Raw genomic sequence first — 27,244 nt, 5'->3', positions numbered from 1 at the left:
ATTAATAAATAAAATATGCATGTTTGGTAAAGCTTAATTTTTAGGGAAAAATCACTTTTTTTTAAATGCTATCTCAATAAGATTTTAATTATATATTTTTAGTACAAAATGAGCTAATCCAAAAACACAATAAGAACCGTTATTTAAGCATGCCTGAGCTATGATGGATAATTGATTAGAGTGGGGCTCTACTGTGGGTTTCGCTTGTTCCACTTCTTCTTCTGAAATAATGATAAACATGGAATTAAAAAATGTGACATGTACATGATGGTCATAGGGGCAATAGTGCCTCCCCTCTCCTGTGCTTAATTGTTGGGTGATTTGTATGTATTTCATGACCAAACCTGGAAGCTTGTAATTGTCATAGACTTTTTAAAAGGATTTCTTCTTACCTTGGATTTTAATGTTGATACTTGATGTATTATTTATTTTGAAGAATACTTTTTAAATCTTCAGTTCTTTCTTTTGTACATAAAATCTTTGTATTTCTACTTCTAGCTTTTTTGGGTTTTTGTGCTATGTTGCTTATAGAGTATTTTACTGGACAGAAATCAGCTGAAGGATCAGCTGTTATTGACTCCGAAGGAATCTAATGTATCAGCTATTCCTTTATTAGAAGTTTTAGTATTGTTGATAGATCCCAAACTGCCATGGAGCTGTACGATAGTAGGACATCTCTTTCAAAACAATGCACTCAGCCTACTTAGAGAGATTATTCTTACAGGAAAGGTAGCATCGCAATCCATTTTTTTCTTTGTTTTTTATTTCTTGGTACCCTATAAGATTAATTCCCATGTAATGCATATTCAAGGGCAATTTACAAGATAGGATATCTTATGTCATGAACCAATTCTCCCAAAAGCTTATTAGGTGACAACACAAATGATTTTATATTATATCTCCAACATGTACCCTCATGTAAGTTTGGACTTAAAGCATGAATAATGTATAGCCCACCTATTTTATGTTGAAACAATTTTTTAATAGATGAATGGAAGCGACAATGATTGAACTTTAGATCACTTGGTCATAGAGGCTTTGATTCCACGTCAAGAACCAACTCTCCCAAAAGTTTAAGCTGTTAGAGTGTAAGCTAGACTATGATCTAACAGATCTGAACTGAAATATAACGGAATATAACAGACTCAGTTGGAGGCAGTTATAACTTCTATGACAGCTGTTACAAGGTTGTTAGGATTTGTTTGTGAACAGTCTTAGCTAATCCCTGAATAAACATAGGCCAGCCTAGATCTAGCTGAGCTAAAGCTCAGCGCACAGTGTGTAACACTCTGTTACCCTTTTATGTGTAATAATTTCTTTAATTAAGAAATACTGGGTCAGTTTGCAATAAAGGTGATGCTGATGTTGAAGAAATACTGGATCAGTGGATCAAAATCAAATATAAAGTTAAAACTTATCGTCTATACATGTCATATTGATCTGACTGTCTCTAGTTTTGTTATTTCTTATGATATTCGTTTGATCTGTTATACCATGATTCACATAAATGCATAAACTTTTTTAATGATCTACTGCAGGATAATGCAGAAAATTGTATTTACAGTGAAAAAGGGTCATCATTGGAGCGAGTGCTTACTGTTATAATATGTCACATTGGTCAGAAGCCATGCATCTGTTCACATATAGATCCAAGATATAGCTTCTCATCACAGATCCTTACAATTCCTTTCTTGTGGCATGTTTTCCCAAACTTAAGACAGGTACTAATTCTATTTGATGGAGGTCCTTTTCTTTGTGATAAGTAGAAGTTAAAGAGAGGTATTAATCATCAATGATGTGTATCTGTTTTCTAAATATTAAGTACGGCCTAAAATCAGGAAAGATGGTATACAGTTCATAGGATCTAGAAAATTAACATAGAAACCTTGGATGATGAAATTCATTAGAAACCTCAGAAAGAAAGCATTCAGGTACCGCCACAACAATTTTACTTGGGGAATTTAAAGCTCCTTTGGAATTCCTTCTATTCTTCTCTGTTGAAAAACACAAAATTAGATAATTTAATGCTTACAACCATACCTTGTAATCTCTCTTTGCACCAATGGAGGGCACTTCAATGTGCAATCAGCGGATATATAACCCAGTAAATCCCACCTGGAGGAAAAAGTCAATATCCAATGCATAAACATAAGCAACTGGGCTATGTGAAAAAAATTATTTATGTTATTATGTGCTTAGGGACCTCTGCATGTTAATTAGAATCTTGGGGGTTGGAGGGTAACTCGAGCTGGTTAAGAGTGAGTTATTATTTTTTTTTCCTTTTATTGCTTGTCCCCTATAATTATTATGTCTTCTTGATATGTCCAGCCTTCACGCTGGAGTTTCCTTTGTGTGCTTGCTAATTTTCTAGAACTATTTGTTTTCTATTAACGTTGGCAAGTCTTGTGAAAAGTTGGTTTGTTTTTGGGTACTTAGGTTTTTGCAAAACAAAGCGTGAGCCAACATTACATTCATGAAATGACAACATTTGTGCCAAACCTGATCAGTTTTCTGCCTAAGGATATATCAGATGAATTTCCTACCTATGCCTGTCTTCTTGGAAATATATTAGAAACTGGTGGAATTGCTTTGTCTCAACCCGACTGTTCATTTGATATGGTAAGGGGATATTCACTATAATATGCTTTTTGTTATGGTCATTCTGAGTTGCTTCATACATCTCATTTCATGATGACTTATCTAGGACTAGGTCAAGATTGGTGTCTTGATGGATATACATTTTTTTTTTTTGATAAAAGAAATATATTAACAGAAGGAGAAGATTACAGAGAGATTGGAGGATAAGAAATCATCCTAAAAATAGAAAATTCAAATAGAGGAGATAAAAAAAAATCAACAAAGCAAAGCTACCCAATCGAAGGGAAATTTCTCTGAAAAAATCATTAGCTTTATGCCAAGTCGTAGCCAAATGCCATATCCTATCACAAATTAACTGCTCACTCAGACAACTCTCCATAGCCAAACACTTTGATGCATATACATTTCACGCAGTTAGAGTTTGGTATATACTTTTACTAAAGAGGAGCTGATTATTTCATCTTGAATTTACTTTAATATTTATTTAGATAAGAAGGTGGTTTTATTAAGGGAGAGAGAAATAGATTTACAAGGGAGAGGATGACATTCTTCTATAAAACATGATACAAGAGAGAGTTGAACTTCTTTTCAGAAATCTCATTCATTAATGCACCTGTCGTTTGCTATTGATGTCTACATTTTTACATTTGGCATTGATGTCCATTTGAGATATAACCAAGCTTTGTTCTATTGGATAGGCATGTAATGAAGTTGAATCAAATTGGACACTCTTGTATTTGAATTTGATTAGATTAAATTTCTTGAATGTGGAATTAAAATTTAGTTTCTGAATAATACCATATGAACTTTGATTTGATTGACTATATCAAATATGTGAATTTTTTTCTTTATCTGTAAAGTCCATTGAGTTTGTTGAAATTATACGGATTTAGATATAGAGGGAGGAAAACAATTCTTAGAATAGAATTTTTAAAATTATATTGATATTGTTGTGAAGGATGTGATACAAAATATAAACTAATCATAGTAGTTAAAAGCGGATTGCGGCCTGTTGCGGCCAACCCTGAAAAACACTATAGCGCTATGGACTAATAGAACCTAGATATACCACACATATATATTTTAAAAAATAAAAACAATCAATGATAATAAAGAATTGCTCCAAAACAAACAGAAATTCCAAGTATTCAATTAAAAGATCCAAAACACATTTCCATATTTAAATGTCAAAAAGAACTAATCAGAATCTTAAATTCCACCATCACCAAAGTCTGCTTCAGCCTCACTGTCACTGGTATCTATATTGTACAGTTTTTCTGGCACATCTTTTTTTCTTTTTGTAATAAAGAAGGGGCAAGGCCCCAGAACAAAACAAAACAAAGAACTCACAGCTAAAGAAAGTCTATTGGACATCCTGTTGCAGAAGATCCGCAAGCTGTGGTGGGGGACTATAGAAAACATTAAAGTTGCTAAGCTTGTCATGAGGATGAGAAGCAAGCCAGTGAGCACAACTATTGTTCTCTCTATTTGTATGAGAACACCTCACAATCCAGTTCTCTAAAAGCTATTTTTGAATGTAGGACATAATCTGGGAATTTCTGGGGTCGTCATGACTACCATGAATCACCAAGAGAGCATTCACCAAGAAATTGCTTTCATCAATAATTTCCTTTCCCTTAGAGCTTTAAGGCAATGCAATGGACTTTGTCTGCTGTCTAGTGTAAACTAAAGGCTCATCAACATTAGTTACATCTGCAATGTCACTCCAGGTGATGGTATCATCCTCAAATACAAGTTCATTCTCATTCTGTTCCCATCTCCACCCATATCTCCTACTAACCATTCATTGATTTCATTAATACCATTTAGGAGAATGGGATCAATCAGATCACGATTGTCAAATTGATATTTAAGAGTTTGGTTATATTTAATATAAACCAAGTCCTCCAACTTTTAATGCTCAAGTTCACTTCGTCTCTTGGAATGAATCTATTTGATAATTAACAATAAAACATATTAGTTTCACAATCAGTTATGAAGCTCTATAAATAAAACCATTGAGCATGTACTTACATGCTATGAAGCACCGATACCGACACGGCGTTTTCGATACGTTTCCGATACGTGATGTCGATACGTTACTTCAAAAATACTAATATTTCGATACGTTCCGATACGTCTTAGTATTAAATAATATTTTTAATATAAAAAATATATTTTACATTAACAAAATATAATAAAAGAAATTATAAGCATAGATAATAGATTATTCATACAGAATCATAAAATTTAAGAAATACATAACAAAAAGAAAACCAAGACAAAAACATACATAATTAACATAATACAAAAATAAATAAATAAATTAATGAACAACAATAATAACAATGACACATAAAAAAGAGAAAAGATTAAAGTATAGATGGTAATTTAAATCGTGTGTAAAATATTATTGAACAAAATTGCTTTTATTTTAATTTTTTTTATCAAAAGGACTAGTAATAAAAATGGATAGAAAGATATACGAATTATAATGTTTCCCAAAATTAAAAAAAGATATACAATATTATTAATGCTCTACTCTTTCATATACATGATAAAGAAAAAAAGAATGAAAGAGGATAACCGACAAAGAGAAAGGATAAAGACAAACCGACAGATACAAAGCCCAAAGGCACATCAGCACATGCAAATAGAGAGAGGTATCTGAAGAAGTCTTTGGATGTGGGTATTGGAGCAAAGCGACAAATAAAATAAACTATTGACAGTTATAGAAGGCAGATGTACGAAGCCAAGAAGGAAGATCCAAAGAGGTCGCCGGAGCAAAAAAGGAGGAACAGCAACGGCGTCCAGAGAGGAAGAACAGAGACACGGCGTCCAGAGAGGAAGAACAGAGACAGCTTATTCGAATGAGGTGAGTATATAAGTGAGATTTCGATTTAGGTACTTCTGGGCCAAAATCGTTCGTTAGAAAACAACCTTCATTTTTTAAAAATTCTCAAAACTTTCATTTGACCGTATTGAAGAAGTCGTTGACCCATCTGATACTGCAAAAACCGTGTCAGAAGCGTACCCGTCTGGGACGCGTATCGGATACGTGAATTTTTTTTTTTAACGAATCGGTGCTTCATAGCTTACATGCTCAAAAATACTCCAATTGCGCTCACATCCCGAAGAGCTGCAAGTCAAACTCAATACCTTAAATGGCAATTTTTTCCAGTGCTTTTTTTTGTGTTCCATACGTCTCCCACCATTGCACTGTAATACAAAATATAATAACTCAATAATATGACTAGTTAAATAAATTGTAATAATAAAAGCTTAAAAGGATCAAATACTTACGAGAGACACTTTATCCCTTTGTCTTTTGGCTGAGAGACCTCGAGCTTTCTTATATAGCTCCAATTCATTCATAACCTGGTCCATCTCATCCACATTTGCAATTAGCCTCTCAAAGCATTTTAAATAGCCATTAACCACTTCTAAATCATCATCCAGCCTTGGATTAGAATAAAAAAATTGAGGGTTAAGATAATGCCCAGCTGCATGCAAAGGATGATGAAGTTGACAATCCCATCTTCTATCAATGATAGCTAAAATATCTTTATACTTATCTTCTTTTCCAATTCCACGAAATGCATTTTGAATTGCTTCTTTGCCCTATCCATTGCTTCGTAAATGTAACCCATTGCTGGCCTTTTTCCATTATCAACCATCCTCAACACATCCACAAGAGGCCCCATAGCCTTAAGACAAAAAATTACATCATTCCAAAAAGATGTACTTAGTACAATATCAGTTGCCCTTTTCCCTTTAGGGTCTTTGGCCGTCTTAGATTTTGACCACTCATCAGAAGTGAACATTCTTCGGAGGTTGTTTTTTCTGCTTATATAACCTCTGCAATGTCAGGAATGTGGTAGCAAACCTTGTCACTCCATGCCTCACCAATTCAGTTTTGCTTGTGAATTGCTGCATAGTGTTCAATGCCAATAAATGATTATAAATGAAACCTACTAGACTGATGCCTCTTTTTATTGTCCTCTTTACTCTATCAAGTTTTCCAATGTCTTCTAGCATCAAGTCTAAACAATGTGCAACACAAGGAGTCCAAAACAAATGACGTCTCTTGGCTTGTAAAAATTTCGCTAACATCACAAGCATAAACTTAAATAAGAAAACGAATCACAAATAAATTGAAATATTAACAATTGAATGAGTTTACTGTCTCTTACCGGCCAAAACATAATTGCTTCCATTGTCGGTCACCACTTGAACAACATTTTGTTCACCAATCTCCATCACAATAGTGTCCAGAAGTTGACATAATTTCTCACCAGTCTTGACATAAGAAGAAGCTTCAACACTCTTGACAAACATAGTTCCTGATGGACAATTCACCAAGAAATTGATCAAAGTTCTACCCTTCTTATCTGTCCATCCGTCAGACATAATAGAACATCCGTAGTTTACTCTCTCTATCTCATGCTCCTTCAATAATTCCTTGATGTACTCTTAACTCCTTTTGAAGGAGTTTAACTCTACATTCACAATAAGATGGAACCCTTCAAATGAGGACCATAGTTCCCTATTGCTTCAACCATTAACCTGAAACTTGTAAAGCGTACAACATTGAAAGGTATCGCATTCGTTACTAAAAACCTCTCAATATATTGAACTGTTCTGGCTCTAGCTTCTTTATAACAAGCATCATTGATGCTTGTTTTCCTTTTTCCCAACTTGATGCTGTTTTCTGGTTTTTTTAAGAGAAGTAGGTCCATGGGACCTTTCACAATCTTGCCTTTCTTGGCAGGAACAGTAGTCACATGTCACATTCCTTCTGTTATTGATATCCTTCAAGGAATTCCATTGCCATTCCATATCACGATATGGACCCGGGGGTTTAACCAAAGCACAAGAAGGAGACTCTTGTGTCTTGTCATTGGTTGCTATCACTAGCTACATTTATTGTTATAGAGGGGAAAAAAAGAAATCTATTACAAGGGTGATGTGAGTCTTGTGGTGCAGTTACGGGCAAAAAAAGAAATGTGTTTAATAATTCACATTTACAAGATAGTAAAAAAATTATAATTATAACCTCCTTTTTTTAATTTATAATTATTTTTTTTTTCAAAAAAGATTATTTTGTATTTGAATACAAATTTTAAAATTATTTAAAATAAAAATGATGTATTTTTTTTACTTATTTTACAAACAAAAATTATTAACTTTTAAACATTATTAAGCGTATTTAATAATTCACAGTTTGTAAAATAAAAAATATATATAATTTTTTATTATAAAAATAATTCATAATTTTTTTTAAGTAAATTGAAAGTAATGTATCAAAAAATAATTCACAGTTTGTAAGTTTGTAAAATATAAAAAAAGTACATAATTTTGATTTAACTAAATTGAAAGTAATGTATCAAAAAAAAGAATTGAAAGTAATGGGTTCACATTTTTTTTTCTTTTTAAATTTAATCTAATCAAAGGTGTGTAGCAAATAAACACGGGACTGTCATGTGTTTCAATATATATGTATGAATGAGTCTAACATATGACCAGACTCCACAGAGCATTAACCTATTATGAGAGTTAGAAAAAAAATAACGAAGAAAAAAAAATGAAGGACAAAAAAAATAAGGGAAGAAGTCAGGAACCCCCCACCCCCCCCCCCCCCCCAAAAAAAAAAATAGGAGGGTAGAAAAAAAAAAAAAAGAATTAAAATAAAGTTAGAAAACTTACGAGGATGCACGAGTCAAGAGGAGAAGCTGCCAACAAAGAGACAAAAAAAGAAGATGCAACTGGGAATTCGTGGAATAGAAAAGTATATAAAAAAAAAATAAGAAAGCTGCCGACTTGAATAGAGAGGTCTTCTTCATTCAGTGGAGTGTGTCAGTGGAATTTAAAAGAAAAAGAGAGGTCCAAAACGTTAAAAGAGAGGCCCAATGTTCTTTTAATATTACATAATGAAAAGGACAAAAATATCCTCGTCTTTTTTCTGTTTTGCACAGGCAAAACATTATTTCTTCTTCGTTGCTTTTCATCCGTGATTTTCACCGCTTCAGACGCCGTTTTTAACCGCTATTTCAGCCGCTTCAGACGCGATTTATTTCTGGTGCGATGCGGCGCGGTTTGTCGCGGAGGTCCTCCGCAACCTGCGAACGGCGCAGAAAGCAGCGCTTTTGACAAGTATGAAACTAATAGCCCTTATTTATACTAATAGTAAACTCCTAAAATAAGGAAACAAATCATAAAATTTAAGGATGTGTGTAAACCAACCCTAAGAGGTCACCTACTATACTCCAAACTATTTTAAGATATGATCATATTATTTTAATATATCTTCTAGATATTCTAACACTCCCCTTGAAGCTAAAGCTTAAAAGACCGGGGCTAGATTGCATATCTAGGACAAATATTGATGGGTCGAAAACTGTGGTGGTAGGCCGAAATGGGGTAAAACACACCAGATCTCATGGTTGCTTGCCAGAAAAGACATCGGCAGGTGGCCGAAGAAATACGGATGGTGACTGGAAAAGTGGTGTTGGCTGCCGGAATGAAGGCACCCAAGTGGATAGTGGGTAGTAGCTGATGACTGAGAGAAGGTTGATGAAAATGTGAAGACCAAAAAAAGTTGATGTAGAACTGCGTATTTTAGGGAACTTGACAACATAATAGTCATGAGACATGTCACGGAAGGTGGTACCGCTCTAATACCATGTTAAAATTACAGGGGTTTAGGTACTGAGGGAGGAAAACAAATACTTACAATAAACTTATATTGATATTTTGTGAATGATGTGATGAAAAGACAAATTAATATCCCCTATTTATACTAATACTAGACTCTTAAAACAAGGAAAGAAATAATGAATAATAAGAAAATATGGAAATTAATCCCAAGACATTATTTAGGATACTCTAACCATTTTAAGATATTGTCATGAACCAACTATTCCAAAAGTTTAAGTTTTTGGGTGAAAGCACATGAATAGTTTTAATATGTCTTTAACATATTTCTATTATATCTAACATACCCCCTCACGCAAGAGCCATTTTTTTGTATTGGACTTGAATTGTGGACAATGCACAAGCATACCTAGTGCTAAGATTTAACCCTTTTTCTATTAGAAGAATGGAGTGTCAATGATTGAATTCTAGACCACTTGGTCATAGAAGCTTTGAAACCAACTTGAATATTGAGGGAAATTGAGTGTCTAATCAGACCACGCAAGATTCTATTATATAATAAAGAGGATAATTACAAGGATTCCTTTACCTATTTACACGATCCTCTACATTAACTCTTATTATGCACATATTCTAATCAGATCCTTATTAGATACAATCATATTAATAAGATATGATAACTAGACATCTTCTAGATATTCTAACAGAGCTTTTGGTTAGTTATTTTTGCTTAAAGTCTACACCTATTATGTTTTTTGGCCTTAATGTATTACAAGCAATCTCTGTGGTTAAATGTAATGGAGTGAACCTAAAGCTATCTGCTTTAAAGCATTTGATAGCTACCTCTAATTCATGAGTATATGTCCTTACTTATGTTTATAAAAACTTTTATGTACATAAGTACAAACTCATGTTTCAACATATCAGACCATGTAATGCAGAAATTATAAAGGTCATATATTAGCATATGCATAAAATGAGAAATTGTAAACTGAGTAGATGTGTTCAATATAGCTAAGTAGGATAAATAAGTCAAATTATCAAATAATTACACGAGTCTCTGTTTGCAGTTTTGTATATGGAGCTTATTCATGAGCTTTCACTTTGAATACCATTGCATTTAAATTCAAATTGAACTTACTAATTAAACACTTTATGTTTTGTTTGAGCTCAACTGAAACTTGAATAAGTATAATCACATTTGAGCTTGGTCCCTTGTTAAGGGAAGGAGGAGGAAGTACTAACAGTTGAAAAAGATTTACAAGTTTGGTGGGTTAGGGCCTTAAGGCTCTGCATATTGAACAAATTTTGAAGTTCCATCTATCCATATGTTTAATCTTTTGAACACCTTCAGATCATTCTGCATAAAGCTTTGTCTTTAGATATGATATTGGAAGTTTTTTTTTTTGGGGTGTTGGGTTGGGTTGGTAGTGGTGATTTGTTTGATGTAATTGAAGTATAAAACTTTTGCCTGAAACCTCATCTTAGTTTTGAAGTTAATTTGTGTTTGTTTCAATTTTTCATCCAGGCCGCAAACCTTGCTGCTGTTACTACGTTTTTGCTGGAGGTGCACCCGTCTCTGATGAGACCAAGTAGTAGAGAAAGTATGCTTTCTAATTAGACACTCCAGCTTTTTTTTGGTTTGATTAAAGATTTTCTTTTTTCAGTTCAACTTCTTTTATTGAATAATATCATCTTTCATTTCTTTTCTTTTCTTTTATTTTGGATAAAAGAAGGAAGGATATTGTTAGTAAGTGTAAAGAACCAATTCAACCCAAAAGCTTAAGCTATTAAGTGAAGGTTAATCAATGATTTATATACTTCTCTAACACGCCCCCTCACACGAGAGCCTACTGAGTATGAAGGGTGGATAATGCATAGGCCCACCTACCTGTGCTAAGAAATTCCACAAAGAAAATAGAGGACGGCGAAGATCGAACCCGGGATACCGAGGCTCTGATACCATGTAAAGAACCAATTCAACCCAAAAGTTTAAGCTGTTAGATGAGGGCCTCTTTAATGGTTCATATTTGTATTCTAACACTCCCCCTTACAAGAGAGCCAATTGGGCTTCAAAGGGGGATGATGCATCAGGCTCAGCCTAATACAACCATCTCACCAAAAAGCTTAAGCTATTACGTGAGGGTGTCTTTAATGATTTATATTATACTCTAACACGTCCCCTCACAAGAGAGCCCATTGGACTTGAAATGTGGATGATGCATGAGGCTCAGCCTACGTGTGCTAAAAAATTTCACAAAAAAAATGAGGGGCGGCGAGGATCGAACCCGGTACACGAGGCTTTGACACTATGTGATAAGAACTTTGGGATGTACCACCCCAAAAGCTAGCTCAAAAGATGAGAGTGTACAAGGCTTTATAAACCCCACACCATACCACCAATGCGGGACTCCAAGTCTCATACCTTGCAAATGAGTCCTAACATTCCCCCACGCTCCGCAGCCTCGGTGCCCATGCGGGCTGGTTTTGCACTAGTCTTTTACTAGCCCATGGCGAACATTGTAATGTCGGCGTCACCACCCGCCCTGCTCGATTGCAACCAGGAGATATAGTGGAAGACTCTGATATCATGTGAAGAATCAATTCAACCCAAAAGCTTAAGTTATTATGTGAAGGCCCATCAATGGTTTATATATTTCTCTATCAGTAAGAAAGAAGGCAAATACATTTTGGGCTGAGCATGGGCAGTCCTCAAAAGAAGGAAATTAGAAAATAGAACAGCGACCCAAAGTGTCTCAAAAACGTAACAAAGCTGTCCAATCTCTTTGCGTATCAGTCATAGAAGCTTCCTTGAAACAAGTAACAACCATAGGCAAAGAACCATAGAAGTCAAAAACACAATTCTATCGTAAAACGAATTTCAGGGGAGACACCTCGAATTTACAGGCATTCTGCTCCAAAGAACTGCTAAGCCTCTACCCTGCCATAACATCACAGCCTGGTTTTACCTGCAAACACTTTTGAAGTGTATGATTAGAAACTGCTCCAAAGTGAAAGGACATACCCATCCATTGATCTCCTAGAACCCCAAACATATTCTCTGAGAGATTAGTCACCTTACAATGAGAAAATAAGTGGGTTGTTGTTTCTGAATTAGATTTGAACATAATGCTGTACCCTGCTTACTTTGCTTCTTCATGATTGTAAATTTTTTCATTATTTTAGTAAATATGAGATTATTCTTTCTCTTTACCATTGGTTTTTAATCCGGCAAGTGTTAATGTCAGATTCTATGATTGCTGAGGATGATATGATGGGTGATGATGAAATCATGGAAGTAGCTTTGAATAGAAAACTGGATCAACAAATTTGTAATGCCATAGATACCCGTTTCCTTCTGCAACTGGTATACCATCTTGCAAATTACTTTTGTATCTAGAGTGTCATTGAGTTTTTTTTTTACCATTTATTTTGAAAAATTGATGGAGAATTGTGACTTCTTGTCATGTGCAGACAAATATATTATTTAGAGACATTTCACCTGCCAATGGATCAGATTATGGGCCAGATGATAGGGAGGTTGCAGCTGTTGGTGCAGTTTGTGGGTTTTTATATGTTATCTACAACACATTGCCACATGAAAGGACTATGACTGTGCTTGCCTACAGAACTGAACTTGTCCCTATGCTTTGGAATTTTATGAAGCGATGTCATCAGAATAAAAAATGGTCATCTTTGTCTGAGCAGTTGTCATACCTCTCCGGTGATGCGCCTGGTTGGCTGTTACCTCTAGCTGTATTCTGTCCTGTGTACAAGTAATATTTTTTTCTACTCTTGACTTGTTTAATAATACTTTTACGGATGCATGAACTATAGTCTAGTTTGACCTATTTTTCTTTATCAGGCATATGCTTATGATAGTTGATAATGAGGAGTATTATGAGCAGGAGAAACCACTATCACTGAAGGATATTAGAAGCCTCATCATTTTGTTGAGGCAGGTAATGTTTTGGAATTGATTATCTATTTTTGTAAGAAAAGTTATTGATGGTTACGAGATTGACTCTTCATTAATGGACTGCTGAAATGGAATATTTTCTTCCTTGCACTTTAAGAAAGATCCAAATAAAGTGTCAAATCCTTACAAGGTTGTATATCCACTTGTATATATCAGTCCAAAGAAATGGAGTATGTTAGATTTTGAAAAACTGGTGGTCTTGACCAATGATATTGCAAACCTGCCTAAGGATTTTGCAAAAATGCTCAATACAAATGTAACCTCCTTTGCAGTTACAGTTAATTTTGGTTAAGTTTGCTGTTTCTGCAGGCACTGTGGCAGCTACTGTGGGTGAATCACACCTCATCTTCTAATTCGGTAAAATCTGTTCCAGTTAGCACGACTAGTAAAAGGCAGGTTGAAGCCATTCAACAGAGGGTCAGCATTGTAGTCTCTGAGCTCCTGTCGCAGGTAGAATATTAGAAACAATCGCAGTTGTTGTATATCTAGTTTCATGTTTACTCTCCGTTAGTCCATTGGACTTAGAAGCTTTCAAGATATTATGGTCGTACCTTAAAGGGCATCTCTTAGTGCTATACTTTGGGATAGGTTTATGTTTTTGGTTTCTACGGTGCTATGACATAACTATTTCAAGGGAGTTAATTATTCTTACAGCATTAATTATTCTTTCTTTTTCCTTAATTGTTTAATTTTTCGTATTTCATTTTGAAGGATCAACATCAACATCAACAACACCTTTAACCCAAGCTAATTGGGGTTGGTGGTAGATGAACCCAATAATATATAAGAGGAGATTAAAAAATAAAAATGAAAAATAAAATAAAATAAAAATAAAAATGGGGAAAGGAGAAATGGGAAATAAGATAAAAGACAAGAAGGGGAAAAGAAGGAAATGGGGGATTGAAGAGGAAAAGGACTAAAAATGGACCATCTGGAACATAGGAATAATAACGGGTCTAACTTTCCACCCTGCTTATAGCTTTTCTCCATTCCGTCCTAAGACACACCGTCCGCTAATCTATATCCTACTCCATTAAGTCTTGTTTAACTACCTTTTCTCAGGTAAGTTCCGGTCTACCTCTACCTCTCTTTGTGTCAAGATCTTAGTAACAAATTTTTGTTCTTACAGGAGCATCCAAGGGTCGTCTCATTATGTGTCCAAACTACCTCGATGTATATTCCCTCATCTTTTCAGTTACCGCCACTATTACTACTTCTATCTTTCGTCGAATATATTCATTTCTTATCTTATTCGTCCTCGTATAACCACACATCCACCTTAACATCCTCATTTCTGCTACTTCTATTTTATGCTCGTGTTGCTTATGTGCTGGCCAACATTCAACTCCATATAACATTGCAGGTCTTACTGCTGTTCTATAGAATTTTTCTTTTAGCTTAAGAGGAATTTTGCGGTCACACAAAAATCCAGATGCACTCTGCCATTTCATCCATACTACTCTGATTCTATGATTTACATCCTTATCAATCTCACCACCTTTTGGCAAAATTGATCCCATGTATCTAAAAGCATCTTTCTTGGGTACCTCTTGACCAAGTAGATGCATGGGGTCTTGATCTCCATCTCTTATCGGAGAAAACTCACACTTCATATACTCAGTCTTGCTCCGGCTTAACATGTTGATGTTGATTTTGAAGGATATCTCTTCCTTTCTGTAGTTGTGCTTTCAATCTTTTCTCACTAATAATATTTCTTATCCTATTAAATAAAAATGATATTTTTATGTTTTCCTAACTGTTCTAATTTCTATTCATATTACAAGTTAATTGATATCTGTTCTCTGAAGAGGCATCTATATGCATTTGCCACCAGTAATCATATGCGTATGATTTTATTTTATTTTTTAATATTTTTCCTAACTTGCCTTTTGAATTTCTTCCCACAGCTGCAAGATTGGAACAATAGACGACAGTTTACATCCCCCAGTGACTTCCATGCTGATGGAGTGAATGACTTATTTATCTCTCAGGTATTGTCTCTACTATTTATTTTTAAGGTAATAAGAAAGGAAACTTGATTTGGTAGTTCTACAATCTTTTTCCGCAGGCTGTAATAGAAAATACACGAGCAAATGAAATTTTGAAGCAGGCTGCTTTCTTGATACCATTTACCAGCAGGGTTAAAATATTCACGGTAAGAATCTCAAAACAATTTTGATTTGATTCAGATATGCCTTATTATCTCTATATTATGGATTTCCAATGGATGACATGAGCAACTTTGGAGCTTCCGTATATCTTAATATGTCTCTAGTGTGTTTCATATATTGACTATTGGCTATTTATTGTTTCATCAGTCTCAACTAGCTGCTGCTAGGCAAAGACAAGGATCTCAGGCTCTGTTTGCAAGAAATCAGTTCAGAATAAGACGAGATCATATTTTGGAAGATGCTTATAATCAAATGAGTCAGTTGTCAGAAGATGATCTTCGAGGATTGGTAATGTCCTTTTCTAGGGCTTATCCTCTCATTTATTTGCCATTCCCTGCTTTTTTGGTTTTTAGGGAAACTTGTAATTCATCCATTTATGCAAAATTTTCAGATTCGTGTGACTTTTTTCAATGAATTCGGAGTTGAAGAGGCTGGAATTGATGGAGGTGGAATATTCAAAGATTTCATGGAGAACATCACACGTGCTGCATTTGATGTGCAGTATGGATTATTTAAGGTCATATGAATATTGTGCTATTGTTTATGTTTCATGTTTGTTAAAGATATAGAAACTGTTAGATATAAAACCATTTCTATTATGCCTTCATTTGACAGCTGAAGCTTTGGTATAGTTTGTTCATGACGTAGGATCATAGCCTCTTATGCCCTGGTGGTTTAAAGTTGAATCTTTGTTGATCCCATTCTTTTAAATAAAAGTTTAATCCTAGTACAAGATAGGTTGATGTTAATGCTAATGTTTGTGATGTATAGATTGAGTCTGTGCATTTTCTATGCTTTAAGCCCATAGGGCTCTTGTGTAACTGCGCATGTTAAATTTAAAATCATTCATATGTTTTGAACAAAAAATTTAAACTTTTGTAATAGTTGGTTCATTGAAAAATCATAGAATCAGAGCAGGGTGGATGAAATGACACAGTGCATCTGGGTTTTTGTGTGACCGCAAAATCCCCCTTAAGTTAAAAGGAAAATTCTATAAAACAGCAGTAAGACCGGCAATGCTATATGGAGCGGAATGCTGGCCAGCACATAGGCAACATGAGCATAAGATGGGAGTAGCAGAGATGAGGATGTTAAGGTGGATGTATGGTTATACAAGGATGGATAAGATAAGAAATGAAGATATTCGACGAAAGATAGGAGTAGTACCGGTAGCCGAGAAGATGAGAGAATATAGATTGAGGTAGTTTGGGCACGTGATGAGAAGGCCCCTGGATGCTCTTGTAAGAACAGAAGTTTGTTACCAAGAGCTCAACACAAAAAGAGGCAGAGGTAGGCCGAAACTGACTTGGGGGAAGGTAGTAAAACAAGATTTAATGGAGTGGGATATAGATTGGCGGATGGTATGTCTTAGAACGGAATGGAGAAAAGCTATAAGTATGGTGGAGGGTTAGACCCGTTGTTATTCCTATGTTCCAGATGGTCCCTTTTTAGTCTTTTTCCCCTTCATTTCCCCCACTTCTTCTTTTCCCTTTCTTTTTTACTTTTATTTATTTATATACACACATATATATATATATATATATATATATATATTATTACTGTTTTTTTTTTTACAACCGTTTTGTAGCTTTCATGTGGGTTCATCTACCACCGACCCCAATTAATTTGGGATAAAGGTGTTATTGATGTTGATGTAATAGTTGGTTCATTATTAAAACTATTCACTCTACCACACAACTTAAGCTGACTTATTTCTTCACAATATGATACTACTTTCAACACAGTAGCCAAGCCTGAGCACCAAATTCAAGCTTTTTGATTTATTCATAAGTGAACAATATGGTTGCAATGGGGTTGTTGGAAGGTGAAGTGTGAACTCAGAATTCTAGTGAGCAAATAAGCTTTACATATTGAAAATATAATTATACTACTATGTTAAATAACTGTTAGAAATCACTAGGGTTTATCTGATAAGGATAGCTGTTTTCTTTTACAGCTGGTTTGCTATGCCTGGCGACAATCCTTCTCTTGTACCCTGGCTTGGGATAGGCTATGTAAACATAGGCGGAGTTTATTTTTAATATAGTTGTTTTTATTAATATTACTATTATTATTAATATTTTTTCCCTCAATCTTTTATTATTTTTTATTTTTTCCCTCAATCTTTTATTATTTTTTATTTGGGTTCATCGACTACCGACTCTAATTGATTTACGATAAAGGTATTGTTGATTTCGATGTTAATGTTGAATTGTTAGAAATATAATATGAAATATTAAACCATTTATCTGTCTTCATCTAATAGCTTAAGCTTTTGGGAAAGTTGGTTTCTTGACATGGTATTAGAGCTTCTTTAACCAGGGTCCAAAGTTTGATCCTTGCCGCCCCCATTCTTCTAATAATCTTCTAATAAATATTGTGAAATTTTTCTAACATAGATAGGTGGGCATTTGCATTGTCCACCCTTCAAGCCCAATGGATTCTTGTGTGGAGGGCGTGTTAGAAATATAACAAAAAATATAAAATCATTCATCTGTCTCCATCTAACAGCTTAAGCTTTTAGGAAAGTTGGTTGTTTGACAATAACAAGAAGTCAACAACAACCACAGGTCTGTATTGTGTCACTGAAGATACTATGGAAAGAAATAAGCTTTGAAATTTTGAAATTTTTTATTGGAATTTGCTTCAGCTTATACTTCTTCCTTGATGTTCCATTTATTTTTACATTGTGATTTATTGCTTTTTGGTAATCTGAACATCAATGCATCCAGGAAACGGCAGATCGCCTGCTTTATCCTAATCCTGGGTCAGGAATGATACATGAACAACATCTCCAATTTTTCCACTTTCTCGGTACTCTTCTTGCAAAGGTATGTTTTTGTTGCTTTTCCCTCTTGTCTCTTTAATAAAGTGGGGCCTTGCATAGTCACCGAGTCTACTACTGCATGCTATTCTATCTTCTTTGTTACACTGTTAATTGGTTCACATCCTTTTATTTATGCATTTTTTTCCCTATATTGATTGTGCTTGATTGGAACCGAACTTCATGCTTACAACTTACATTTGCAGGCTATGTTTGAAGGTATTCTGGTTGATTTACCATTTGCTACATTCTTTTTGAGCAAATTGAAACAAAAGTAAGACTTCAGGTTTCTCTGGTTTGCTTTAGATAGTTTTTTTTTTTTTTTTTCATTTATATTTAGGTTCTTCAATGATCAAATCCTGAGTTTCTATGCATTTGTTTACTTGCTTCCAGCTTCTTTATGCTGATGTTTGAGTTTCACAAATGACACTTGGTAGCATTCGTGTAATGCATAACCGGGGGTGGCTATACTGTATTTCTCGAACTGAATTGATTGTGCGCACTTCTTATAGAATTGTATTTCATGATTTTAGCAAATGAGTTCCTCTGTTTTTATAAAAGTCCGTTTATGTGTTTGATTAGAGATTGGCATGCTATAAGAGGAAGCTATACTTCCTGCTTTCTTACACATTTTATTTTCCTTATATTAGGCACAACTATTTGAATGACTTACCTTCCTTGGACCCGGAGTTATATCGTCATCTCATCTTTCTGAAGGTAATATCACTTCTTTGGCTTTCATTTCCTAGCATCTGCCTCATTCTTGAGATATCTTTAATTCTTTTTAGATTAATGTCCATTTTGGTCCTCCTAAGATGTTAGTGTCATCACATTATTCCTCCATTTATTGGCAACATCATATTGGTCCTTCAATGTCAATTAATTCCATCAGTTTTGTCTTTCTAAGGACTGATTTGCTTGCACAAATTGACATTGGAGGGCTAGTTTGATGTACTTGTGAATGGAGGACCGACGTTCATTTACTCCTTTTTACTATTTAAATCTCAATAGACAAGAACAAGATGGATAATTTCAAATATCTCCTTTCTGATTGGGAACAAAATTACTTATGCTAGTTACTTCACTGGAAAAGGTTTCACAAATTATAAATCAATGGTTCATTGTCGTACTTACATTATTTATAATCTAAAGAAAACTATTATAACTCGTACTGGAAAAGGTTTCACAAAATATAAATCAATGGTTCATTGTCGTACTTACATTATTTATAAGCTAAAGAAAACTATTATAACTCGTAGAATATCTTAGGTGATATCATGTATATATTGCAGAATCAATTAGGATTATATATCTGGCGTAGAATCATTGTAATTAATACCAGCGTTAATATATAGAAACCGTGTGTAGACTGTTACAGAAACATGATTTCATCCTGTCTAGTTTTCCCTCTAAACTTCAAGTGTAGCTATACATGGTGCAGATTTTTCTTAATAAAAATATACAGAAAGATAGTACATACATAAATATCCATGGCAGTGCTATGACAGTGACATGTTGAATTGCCATGCCACAAGGATACGCACTAAATTTTGTAACCTTAAAATTTTTAATTGTCGGATAAATTATAAAATATTTAATCTATAAAACAATACATATCTTCTAAATGAGTCACACAAGTTATAAGGATTGTTTCCTAACTTTCGTATTTATCCTTAAAAAACTAGTATGTGCCTGTGCTTACTAAAAAACCCTTAAATTAGTTCCTGAGATTGCGTGTAACTGATCCTATCATATATACATAATATGCTGCTGTAAATATCTCTGACATTCCAACACTATATGGTGTTCAGGTTAGAGCGGGGTGGGATGGGGTTTGTAACACAATTACTATGGAACCGGTGAAAGATTTCTTGTAGTGCTTCCTGATAGATTAAGTGGGAAAGGATATTCTGGAAAGAATATACCAAATGATTAGAAAGCTAGGAGTTGGTTAGTTAGTTAAGGGGAGTGCCCCTTGTGAAGAGATTTCAATCTCTTGTATGTTTGTTTGCTTTGCATCAATAAAATTCATTTTTTTTCTATCCTTTTATCTATTATCTGTACTCCATTACTACTCATTAAGCCATCTAGAAATCTAGAGTCGTATCGCATCCACTTTTCCTTTGTGAGTGTCTCAATTTTTTTCCCATTGAATCTGTTTTGACCAACAGCATTATGAGGGTGACATTTCAGAGTTGGAGCTATACTTTGTTATATTAAACAATGAATATGGAGAGCAAAAAGAAGAGGAGCTGCTTCCAGGGGGAAAGAACCTACGTGTCACAAATGAGAATGTCATTACTTTTATCCATCTTGTAGCCAATCATCGCTTGAATTTTCAGGTGAAGTAAATTTATTTTAATTTGAATTGCATCTCTTAGTACCAATGCATTTATGTTTCCATTGCATAACAAAAATAATGATGTTTTCAGATACGTCAACAAAGTTCTCATTTCCTGAGAGGATTTCAGCAACTTATTCAGAAGGATTGGATTGATATGTTTAATGAGCATGAACTTCAGGTTTTCTTTTTAAGACTCTAAAGCCTTTTTTTTCCTGTAATTTTTTTAATTTTAATTCTTGCTTTTGCATAGTGGTGTTAGGATCTTTCAATAACTGGATGCTTATCATTTTTTCATGCATGTCATAATACCCTTGTCACTGCTAGAGAGCTGGGTACAAAACTATGTTTTGTCCGTAGTTGCAAATTATGTTCCTAATGATCCACAATAATAAAGTGAAAAGTATGCCTTGACTTTCTTGTCTTTCCTTATATTCTTTTGACCTTTCTTGAGCTGATGCTATCCTTTTTTAGTTTCTGTTTTCTTCTCTTGTTACTTGGCTGCTTCTGGATGATTGTTTTCCTCCCATTTCGCACTGTAAAGCTTCTACTTCTGTAAATTGAGAAGACCATAAATAACAAGATACTAAGTAAATTTTCTTATCTAATATCAATCACTAACGATTCTATTTTGTAATCTTATTTCAGAGGTTAGTTTTTTTTTCTTTTTCCATGCTTTTAGGAGTTTATCTAGGACAGTAAAGGGGTTGCCATGTGCAAAGGAAGCAGATCCGCTCTAGTTTGAGCCTATTTTGTTAAGTTTAAGTAATAGGAAAATTTAGAAATACCTATAAACTGCTTAGCTAAAACTAAACTACGTTGTGAAATTCATCAAATTGTTTGTTGTCTAACTGCAATTCCATTTTATGTAAGTATTGATCTTAAAAGAACCTGTCAAACAATAGACTGACTATCCCAAAAACTTTAGGATCTGGGGCAACAAGTAATTAAGGATTGAACTCTTGCTGTTTTTATTATTATTAATTAAATGATTTTATTAGAAATCTGAGAGGAAATACAACTAGGGTGAGGAGATAAAATAAAAAAAACTAGATTCAACAAGAAAACATTTAAAGGCTCCAGAGTGTAGCACAGGTCCCCTCTCTCTCTGCATGACAGTAGGGGGAACCCCATTGAAACAGTTATGAGCTTAACAGAGAGGACGGAAACTTTCTTTGGTTTTATTTGCGTTTCTGTGAGCCATTTTTGGTTGCATTCTAGATTGACAATATTTGTTGGTGGAGAAACAGTGGACTGAAGAATGTTTGATAAGAAATGATGCGAGAGACGTGTGGTGGCTCAGAAACTGTACTTTTACAAGCAAGGACTGTGGGACTAAGCTTCACAGTAAAATATTATTTGCTCTTGTCTGGCCTTGTTTGTTTTTTGACTTGAATCTTGGTTGATTGATGATCCTCCTTTTAACAGTCTGCAAGTGATTTTTTTTTTTTTTTTGTGGAGCTTCTTTGCTGTTACATCTTTCATGTGACAGTTGTTTCTTAGACTATTTTTAGGTATCAGTTCACGGTTTCTTTATGGTGGTTTTTCAAAATGGATTTTGGAGGATTAAGAGAGAATGTTTTGCTCATATATTTTTGTTTGTTCTTTTGTTTAGTTATATTAGGACAATATCCTCCTAGTTAATTCTCTTGCTTTTAGAAATATATATATATATATATATATATATATATATATATTAGAACTTTTTTTGTTTTAAGAGAGAATGTTTTGCTCATATATTTTTGTTTGTTCTTTTGTTTAGTTATATTAGGACCATATCCTCCTAGTTAATTCTCTTGCTTTTAAATATATATATATATATATATATATATATATATATATATATTAGAACTTTTTTTGTTTTACTTCTAGCTTTATTCCTTATTTTCCAAGAGGAGTGCAGTTATTACTGATTGAATTTATGAAAGTATTAGTTAGATGATGGCACATGTTTTATTTTGTTTTTTTTGTTCTATATCTTGTTACTATCTATTACTTTCTTGTTACTAACATGATTGTGTGCAATTACTGATTTATATTGAGATGCCAATGTGGTTTCTTTCCGTGAGCCTAAGTTGAAGAATGTGTGGATTGGTCTGATTCCTTTTTTAGGATAGTAATTAAGCATAAATGTTGTCTCCTTTTTTTCTCTCAGTTTGTTGCATCCCTTAAATCAATGGAAACTTAAATTTGCATTTTTTAACTTGTTCTTTTCACCAGACACAGTTAATTCTTCTTCTTTTTTGGCTCAATAATGTAAAAATCATATCTCTAGCAATTGGCTTTACAATTTCTTTTGAACTTGGATTAAAGAGCATCACAAATGGTATCATTATGCTATAGCTAATAGCCATAGTTGTTTCTCTTACACCTGTTGTTGAGATATATAAAACCATTAATGTAGCCTCACCCAATAGCTTAAGCTTTTAGGTTGAATTGGTTCTTTACATGGTATCAAAGCCTTGTGTCCCGGTTCGAACCTCACCGCCCCCCACTTTCTTTGTAGTGGAATTTCTTTCTTCGCACAGGTAGGTGGGCTTGTGCATTGTCCACCCTTCAAGCCCAGTGAGCTTTCGTGTGAGGGGGCGTGTTGAGATATATAAAACCATTAATGTAGCCTCACCCAATAGCTTAAGCTTTTGGGTTGAATTGGTTCTTTACACCTGTTATACATATATGGTAGCTCAAAGGCTTGATTTGTTAATATGAACTTATTTGTTGACACTGAACTTCATTATTTTGCTGATTTTTGTCCTTTTTTTAACTGTCAATTTTTTGGTTTCAATCTCAAACCAGTTCTCCTAAAGATTTCAGCATCTGCAATCATGTCTTAATGCAATTTAATACCCAACTTGCTTGACATTATTGTTTTCCCAGCTTCTGATATCAGGTTCGCTTGACAGCTTGGATGTTGATGATTTGCGGCTGAATACGAACTATGCAGGAGGCTATCATAGTGTAAGCTTTCTGGCATTTTTGTGGATTTAGTCAGTAATTCCTTAGCAAGAAACATTCTACTGATACTCAAAATGAAAAACTTTCCTATATATATATATATATATATATATATATATATATATGACTTATTTCAAACTTGTTAGAGAAATACAATACAAAACAAAACCATTAATGTGGTTTTAAGCTTTTGTGTAAAGGCCATATTAATGATTTTATATTGTATTTCTCTTATGTCCCCTCGTACAAGAGTTCATTGGACTTGATGGGTGGGAAATGCACAGATCCATCTACCTATGCCAAGAAACTCCATAATATTTAATTATTTATAAATAGCATAGGGGCGGTAAGAATCTAATTCGAGACCACTTGATCACGGGGACTTTGATATCATGTAAAGTGCTGATTCAACCCAAAAGATTAAGTTGTTAGGTGAAGGCCATATTAATGATTTTATATTTTATTTCTCTAACAATGTGTTAGAGAAGTATAAAACTATTTGCTATCCAGTCTAAATTTTTTTCTATAAAAAAAGGTATCTGTTGATCTTGCAGGTTATATTTTTTATATTTGCCATCTAGTCTAAATATCGTCTTGAGTCTGAATGTTTCATGTCATGAGAAGGGCAAGTCACCCTTTTGGTCTTGGACAGGCCTTTTTCTTATTTGACTGATGAATTCTGACATTTGATTCTTTGATAGGAGCATTATGTGATTGAGATGTTCTGGGAAGTTCTCAAAGGCTTTTCCTTGGAAAACAAGAAGAAATTTTTGAAGTAAGACATACATGGTTATGGGATTCAGTGGCTGTTTTTATGACATATCTTAGTATGAATAACAAAGTTATCATCTCTACAGGTTTGTGACAGGTTGCTCTCGGGGACCTTTGCTTGGATTCCGATATCTTGAACCTTTGTTTTGCATTCAAAGGTGAATGCTTTAGTTGTATTAAACATTCATTCAATTGTTTTCTTTTCCCCTAGTTCTTGTATATTTTATAACAGAGTGGAATTGTCTGATGTCTATTCTTGTAGGGCCGGTGGTACCGCTACTGATGAAGCTCTTGACCGACTACCTACATCAGCTACTTGTATGAATCTACTAAAGCTTCCACCTTATAGAAGGTTTGTCCTAGTGCTAGCTTGTCTTTGCAGTTTGCAGTGCAAACATGGAATTTTGTTTTTGCGTCTACCGTTGTAGAACTTAAGAGTGGTTAGAATTGAATATATTGGAAATGATAATACCGACATGAGTTACGAGAATTTCTGTTTTGTTAGTTAACAGTGTATATTTATTAAATAATCCGCAATGATTGACTAGGCTACATTGGAAACTAAAATTAATCGAGAGAACAGTGACATAGGTTGAGATTCTTTAGATGCGCCATTACACTGTCTTACTTGTAGAGATAGGAGTAAGTTTTATGACAAGTATATTAGATATCACTTGCGAATGATAATAGTTGTGCTGTGGGAACACTGAAATATTGTCTCAGTAGTTATTCTCTCTTTTTTTTTGGTTAAAAGAAACTCTTTTCCACTGATTTGCAAACTTAATAGGCAATCCGGGATGTTAATTTATGAGAGAATATTTTCTATTGAATGTAATTAATTTATGGGTTATAGACTTTTAAGGTGATCATTTAAAAAATTGACTTTGAAGATATTGTTGCTTTAGGGCTAGATATGACTCGTGACTACAGTATTTTTCAAAAAATATTCCACGTCAATTTTATTTCATACATTCTCCATGATTTCAGTATGACTATTCCCCTTGAATTTTCCTGAAGTTTTTCATTAAGATTGTGAAATCTAAGAGTTTTTGAACCACAATAACGAGAGCTATCTTTCTTAATTGTATATATATGCATCTTCATATTACCTTTATAGTTGATACTGTTGTTTGGATTTTATTTTAACTCTTTTTTTTTGGCTGTCATATTGCTTCCTACTTTCTTTGTTGAATTTACTTGCTTGTTAACTATTTTCCCTGACAAACAACATACTCATCTTCCATTGCAGTAAGGAGCAAATGGAAACCAAATTACTGTATGCCATAAATGCTGATGCTGGCTTTGATTTGAGTTGAAAGGAAAGCACTGTAATTCATCATATCTTTAGGTTTCCATTCCAGTGGAGGATGACTCTCTAATATACTATCCACAGAGCGACATAGAAGACAAAAAAATAAAAATAAAAATATCGGATGGTATATTGAGAACTGAGAATAGGAATGTCATGTATATATATTCATTTTTTATCTTGTTTGTCAATTTATGTTCAAATGTAAATATATCTAAAATATAAATTTATATAATTTACTTTTTGTAGGATTGTTTTTTGTACTGATTGTATGCTCATTAAAATAAGGGAAATAATTATCTTATGTTGCATGAGATAATTATCTCATGCAACAGAGACAAAATAGTGGAGTTCATTATTTATTTATTTTTTATTTTTGAAAAAGTAGTGTACCCCACAATTTTATTTCTGTTGCATGAAATAATTATCTCATGCAACATGAGATTAATAGATCCCTTAAAATAAATATGCAATATGATACTTTGTGATATTAATTTTGTACAGGAAGTAAATATTGCAGGAACTTATCCCCACTGCACTTAGAAAATATTATACGACTGCATGAGATTCTTCAGAAATAATGAAATTTTTAATGTTGAACAATATGAAGTTAATTTATGTTATAAATATCTGATCATAATTAGTAAATCTGCGATGAAGTTCATCAAAGAAACTGATTTTACATTCAAGAACACATTAAGACACTTCCATCTACTGGTTGAAGGGTGGTGACTATCGTTGTTCATTATGTTTATGCATAAAATTTATTTGATTCATGGTCAGAGTCTTAAATGATACATTGTATAGATAAGAAAAAGTTATAGAAGAAAATGATAGTTACACTTTACGAGACCTGTTTAATCATTTAACAAATTAATTAATCACTTGCTAAAATCGCGAATTTTTTTACCGGTCTCTTCATTGGTCACATGGAGGTACGGTTAATTAACTACTTCAGTGAATGATTAGACATGCATAATTAAGGATTTGTTTTATGTTTCTTATTAACATCATAATATTATGCTATAAAAGAAAAAAAAGAATAAAATTTATGTGTTTTACATAAATAATTATGGGTCTTACTGTAGATTTTTTTTTATATTTTTCTCTCCTTATTATATTAATAGCATGAGGTTATTTAAATATAATAATTAAGCAATTGAATTAGTTTGAGAGTTGGTCAAATGTGATTATGAAAAGATTATCCTTAATAATTTCATTAATTACTTAGTTGGCTGTTACAAAGAGAGAGACCGCTTCATGTCATGGAGGGTAAAATTTGCATTTTTCTCTCTCTTTCGTGTTCACATAGTGAGAATATTTGAGATTCAATTTTAAATATTATAAATTTATAATGCCATAGATTGTAAAATAAAATATCATTAAAATATTCAAGAACAGTTTGTCAAGTTATTTTTTAAGAGATTATTTAATTTTTAATTTATTATATAAATCAGTTGACATTATCCGTAATATAGAGTCGAATTGTAATAGCACATTTTGATTCCAATTCTTTCCGCTTATTACTAGTCAAAATTCTCACAAATGTCAAGTCGTACACCTTAAAAACAAACAATTAGAGTGGAAGGATCCTCCGTAGTATAATCTTTAGCAGGTATTTAAAGTCTTAATTATGAATTTA

The 27,244-nt window shown here is 33.7% G+C and overlaps 1 protein-coding gene across 2 annotated transcripts in view; it reads left to right on the top strand.

Moving 5' to 3' along the window:
- LOC133313148 (E3 ubiquitin-protein ligase UPL6-like) overlaps window positions 1–25,782 on the top strand; it is a 42,982-nt gene extending 17,200 nt beyond the window's left edge. For both annotated transcript variants that reach the window (XM_061514472.1, XM_061514473.1), the window contains exons 5-26: window positions 549–729; window positions 1,539–1,721; window positions 2,437–2,619; window positions 10,781–10,856; window positions 12,501–12,619; window positions 12,727–13,028; window positions 13,118–13,214; window positions 13,541–13,681; window positions 15,139–15,222; window positions 15,300–15,386; window positions 15,550–15,690; window positions 15,794–15,919; window positions 18,135–18,233; window positions 18,433–18,500; window positions 18,877–18,943; window positions 20,398–20,568; window positions 20,659–20,748; window positions 23,445–23,525; window positions 24,224–24,297; window positions 24,380–24,451; window positions 24,556–24,645; window positions 25,543–25,782. In XM_061514472.1, coding sequence (XP_061370456.1) covers window positions 549–729; window positions 1,539–1,721; window positions 2,437–2,619; window positions 10,781–10,856; window positions 12,501–12,619; window positions 12,727–13,028; window positions 13,118–13,214; window positions 13,541–13,681; window positions 15,139–15,222; window positions 15,300–15,386; window positions 15,550–15,690; window positions 15,794–15,919; window positions 18,135–18,233; window positions 18,433–18,500; window positions 18,877–18,943; window positions 20,398–20,568; window positions 20,659–20,748; window positions 23,445–23,525; window positions 24,224–24,297; window positions 24,380–24,451; window positions 24,556–24,645; window positions 25,543–25,609 — 2,599 coding nt within the window. In that variant the 3' untranslated portion in view covers window positions 25,610–25,782. The remainder of the gene's footprint in view (window positions 1–548; window positions 730–1,538; window positions 1,722–2,436; window positions 2,620–10,780; window positions 10,857–12,500; window positions 12,620–12,726; window positions 13,029–13,117; window positions 13,215–13,540; window positions 13,682–15,138; window positions 15,223–15,299; window positions 15,387–15,549; window positions 15,691–15,793; window positions 15,920–18,134; window positions 18,234–18,432; window positions 18,501–18,876; window positions 18,944–20,397; window positions 20,569–20,658; window positions 20,749–23,444; window positions 23,526–24,223; window positions 24,298–24,379; window positions 24,452–24,555; window positions 24,646–25,542) is intronic.
- The last annotated feature ends 1,462 nt before the right edge of the window (window positions 25,783–27,244 follow it).

This window comes from Gastrolobium bilobum, unplaced genomic scaffold (genome assembly GCF_033153095.1).
Source record: "Gastrolobium bilobum isolate Gb01-03AN ecotype WA unplaced genomic scaffold, APGP_CSIRO_Gbil_v1 utg9841, whole genome shotgun sequence".
Lineage (NCBI taxonomy): Eukaryota > Viridiplantae > Streptophyta > Magnoliopsida > Fabales > Fabaceae > Gastrolobium > Gastrolobium bilobum.
This window is presented reverse-complemented; position numbering and strand designations above follow the sequence as displayed.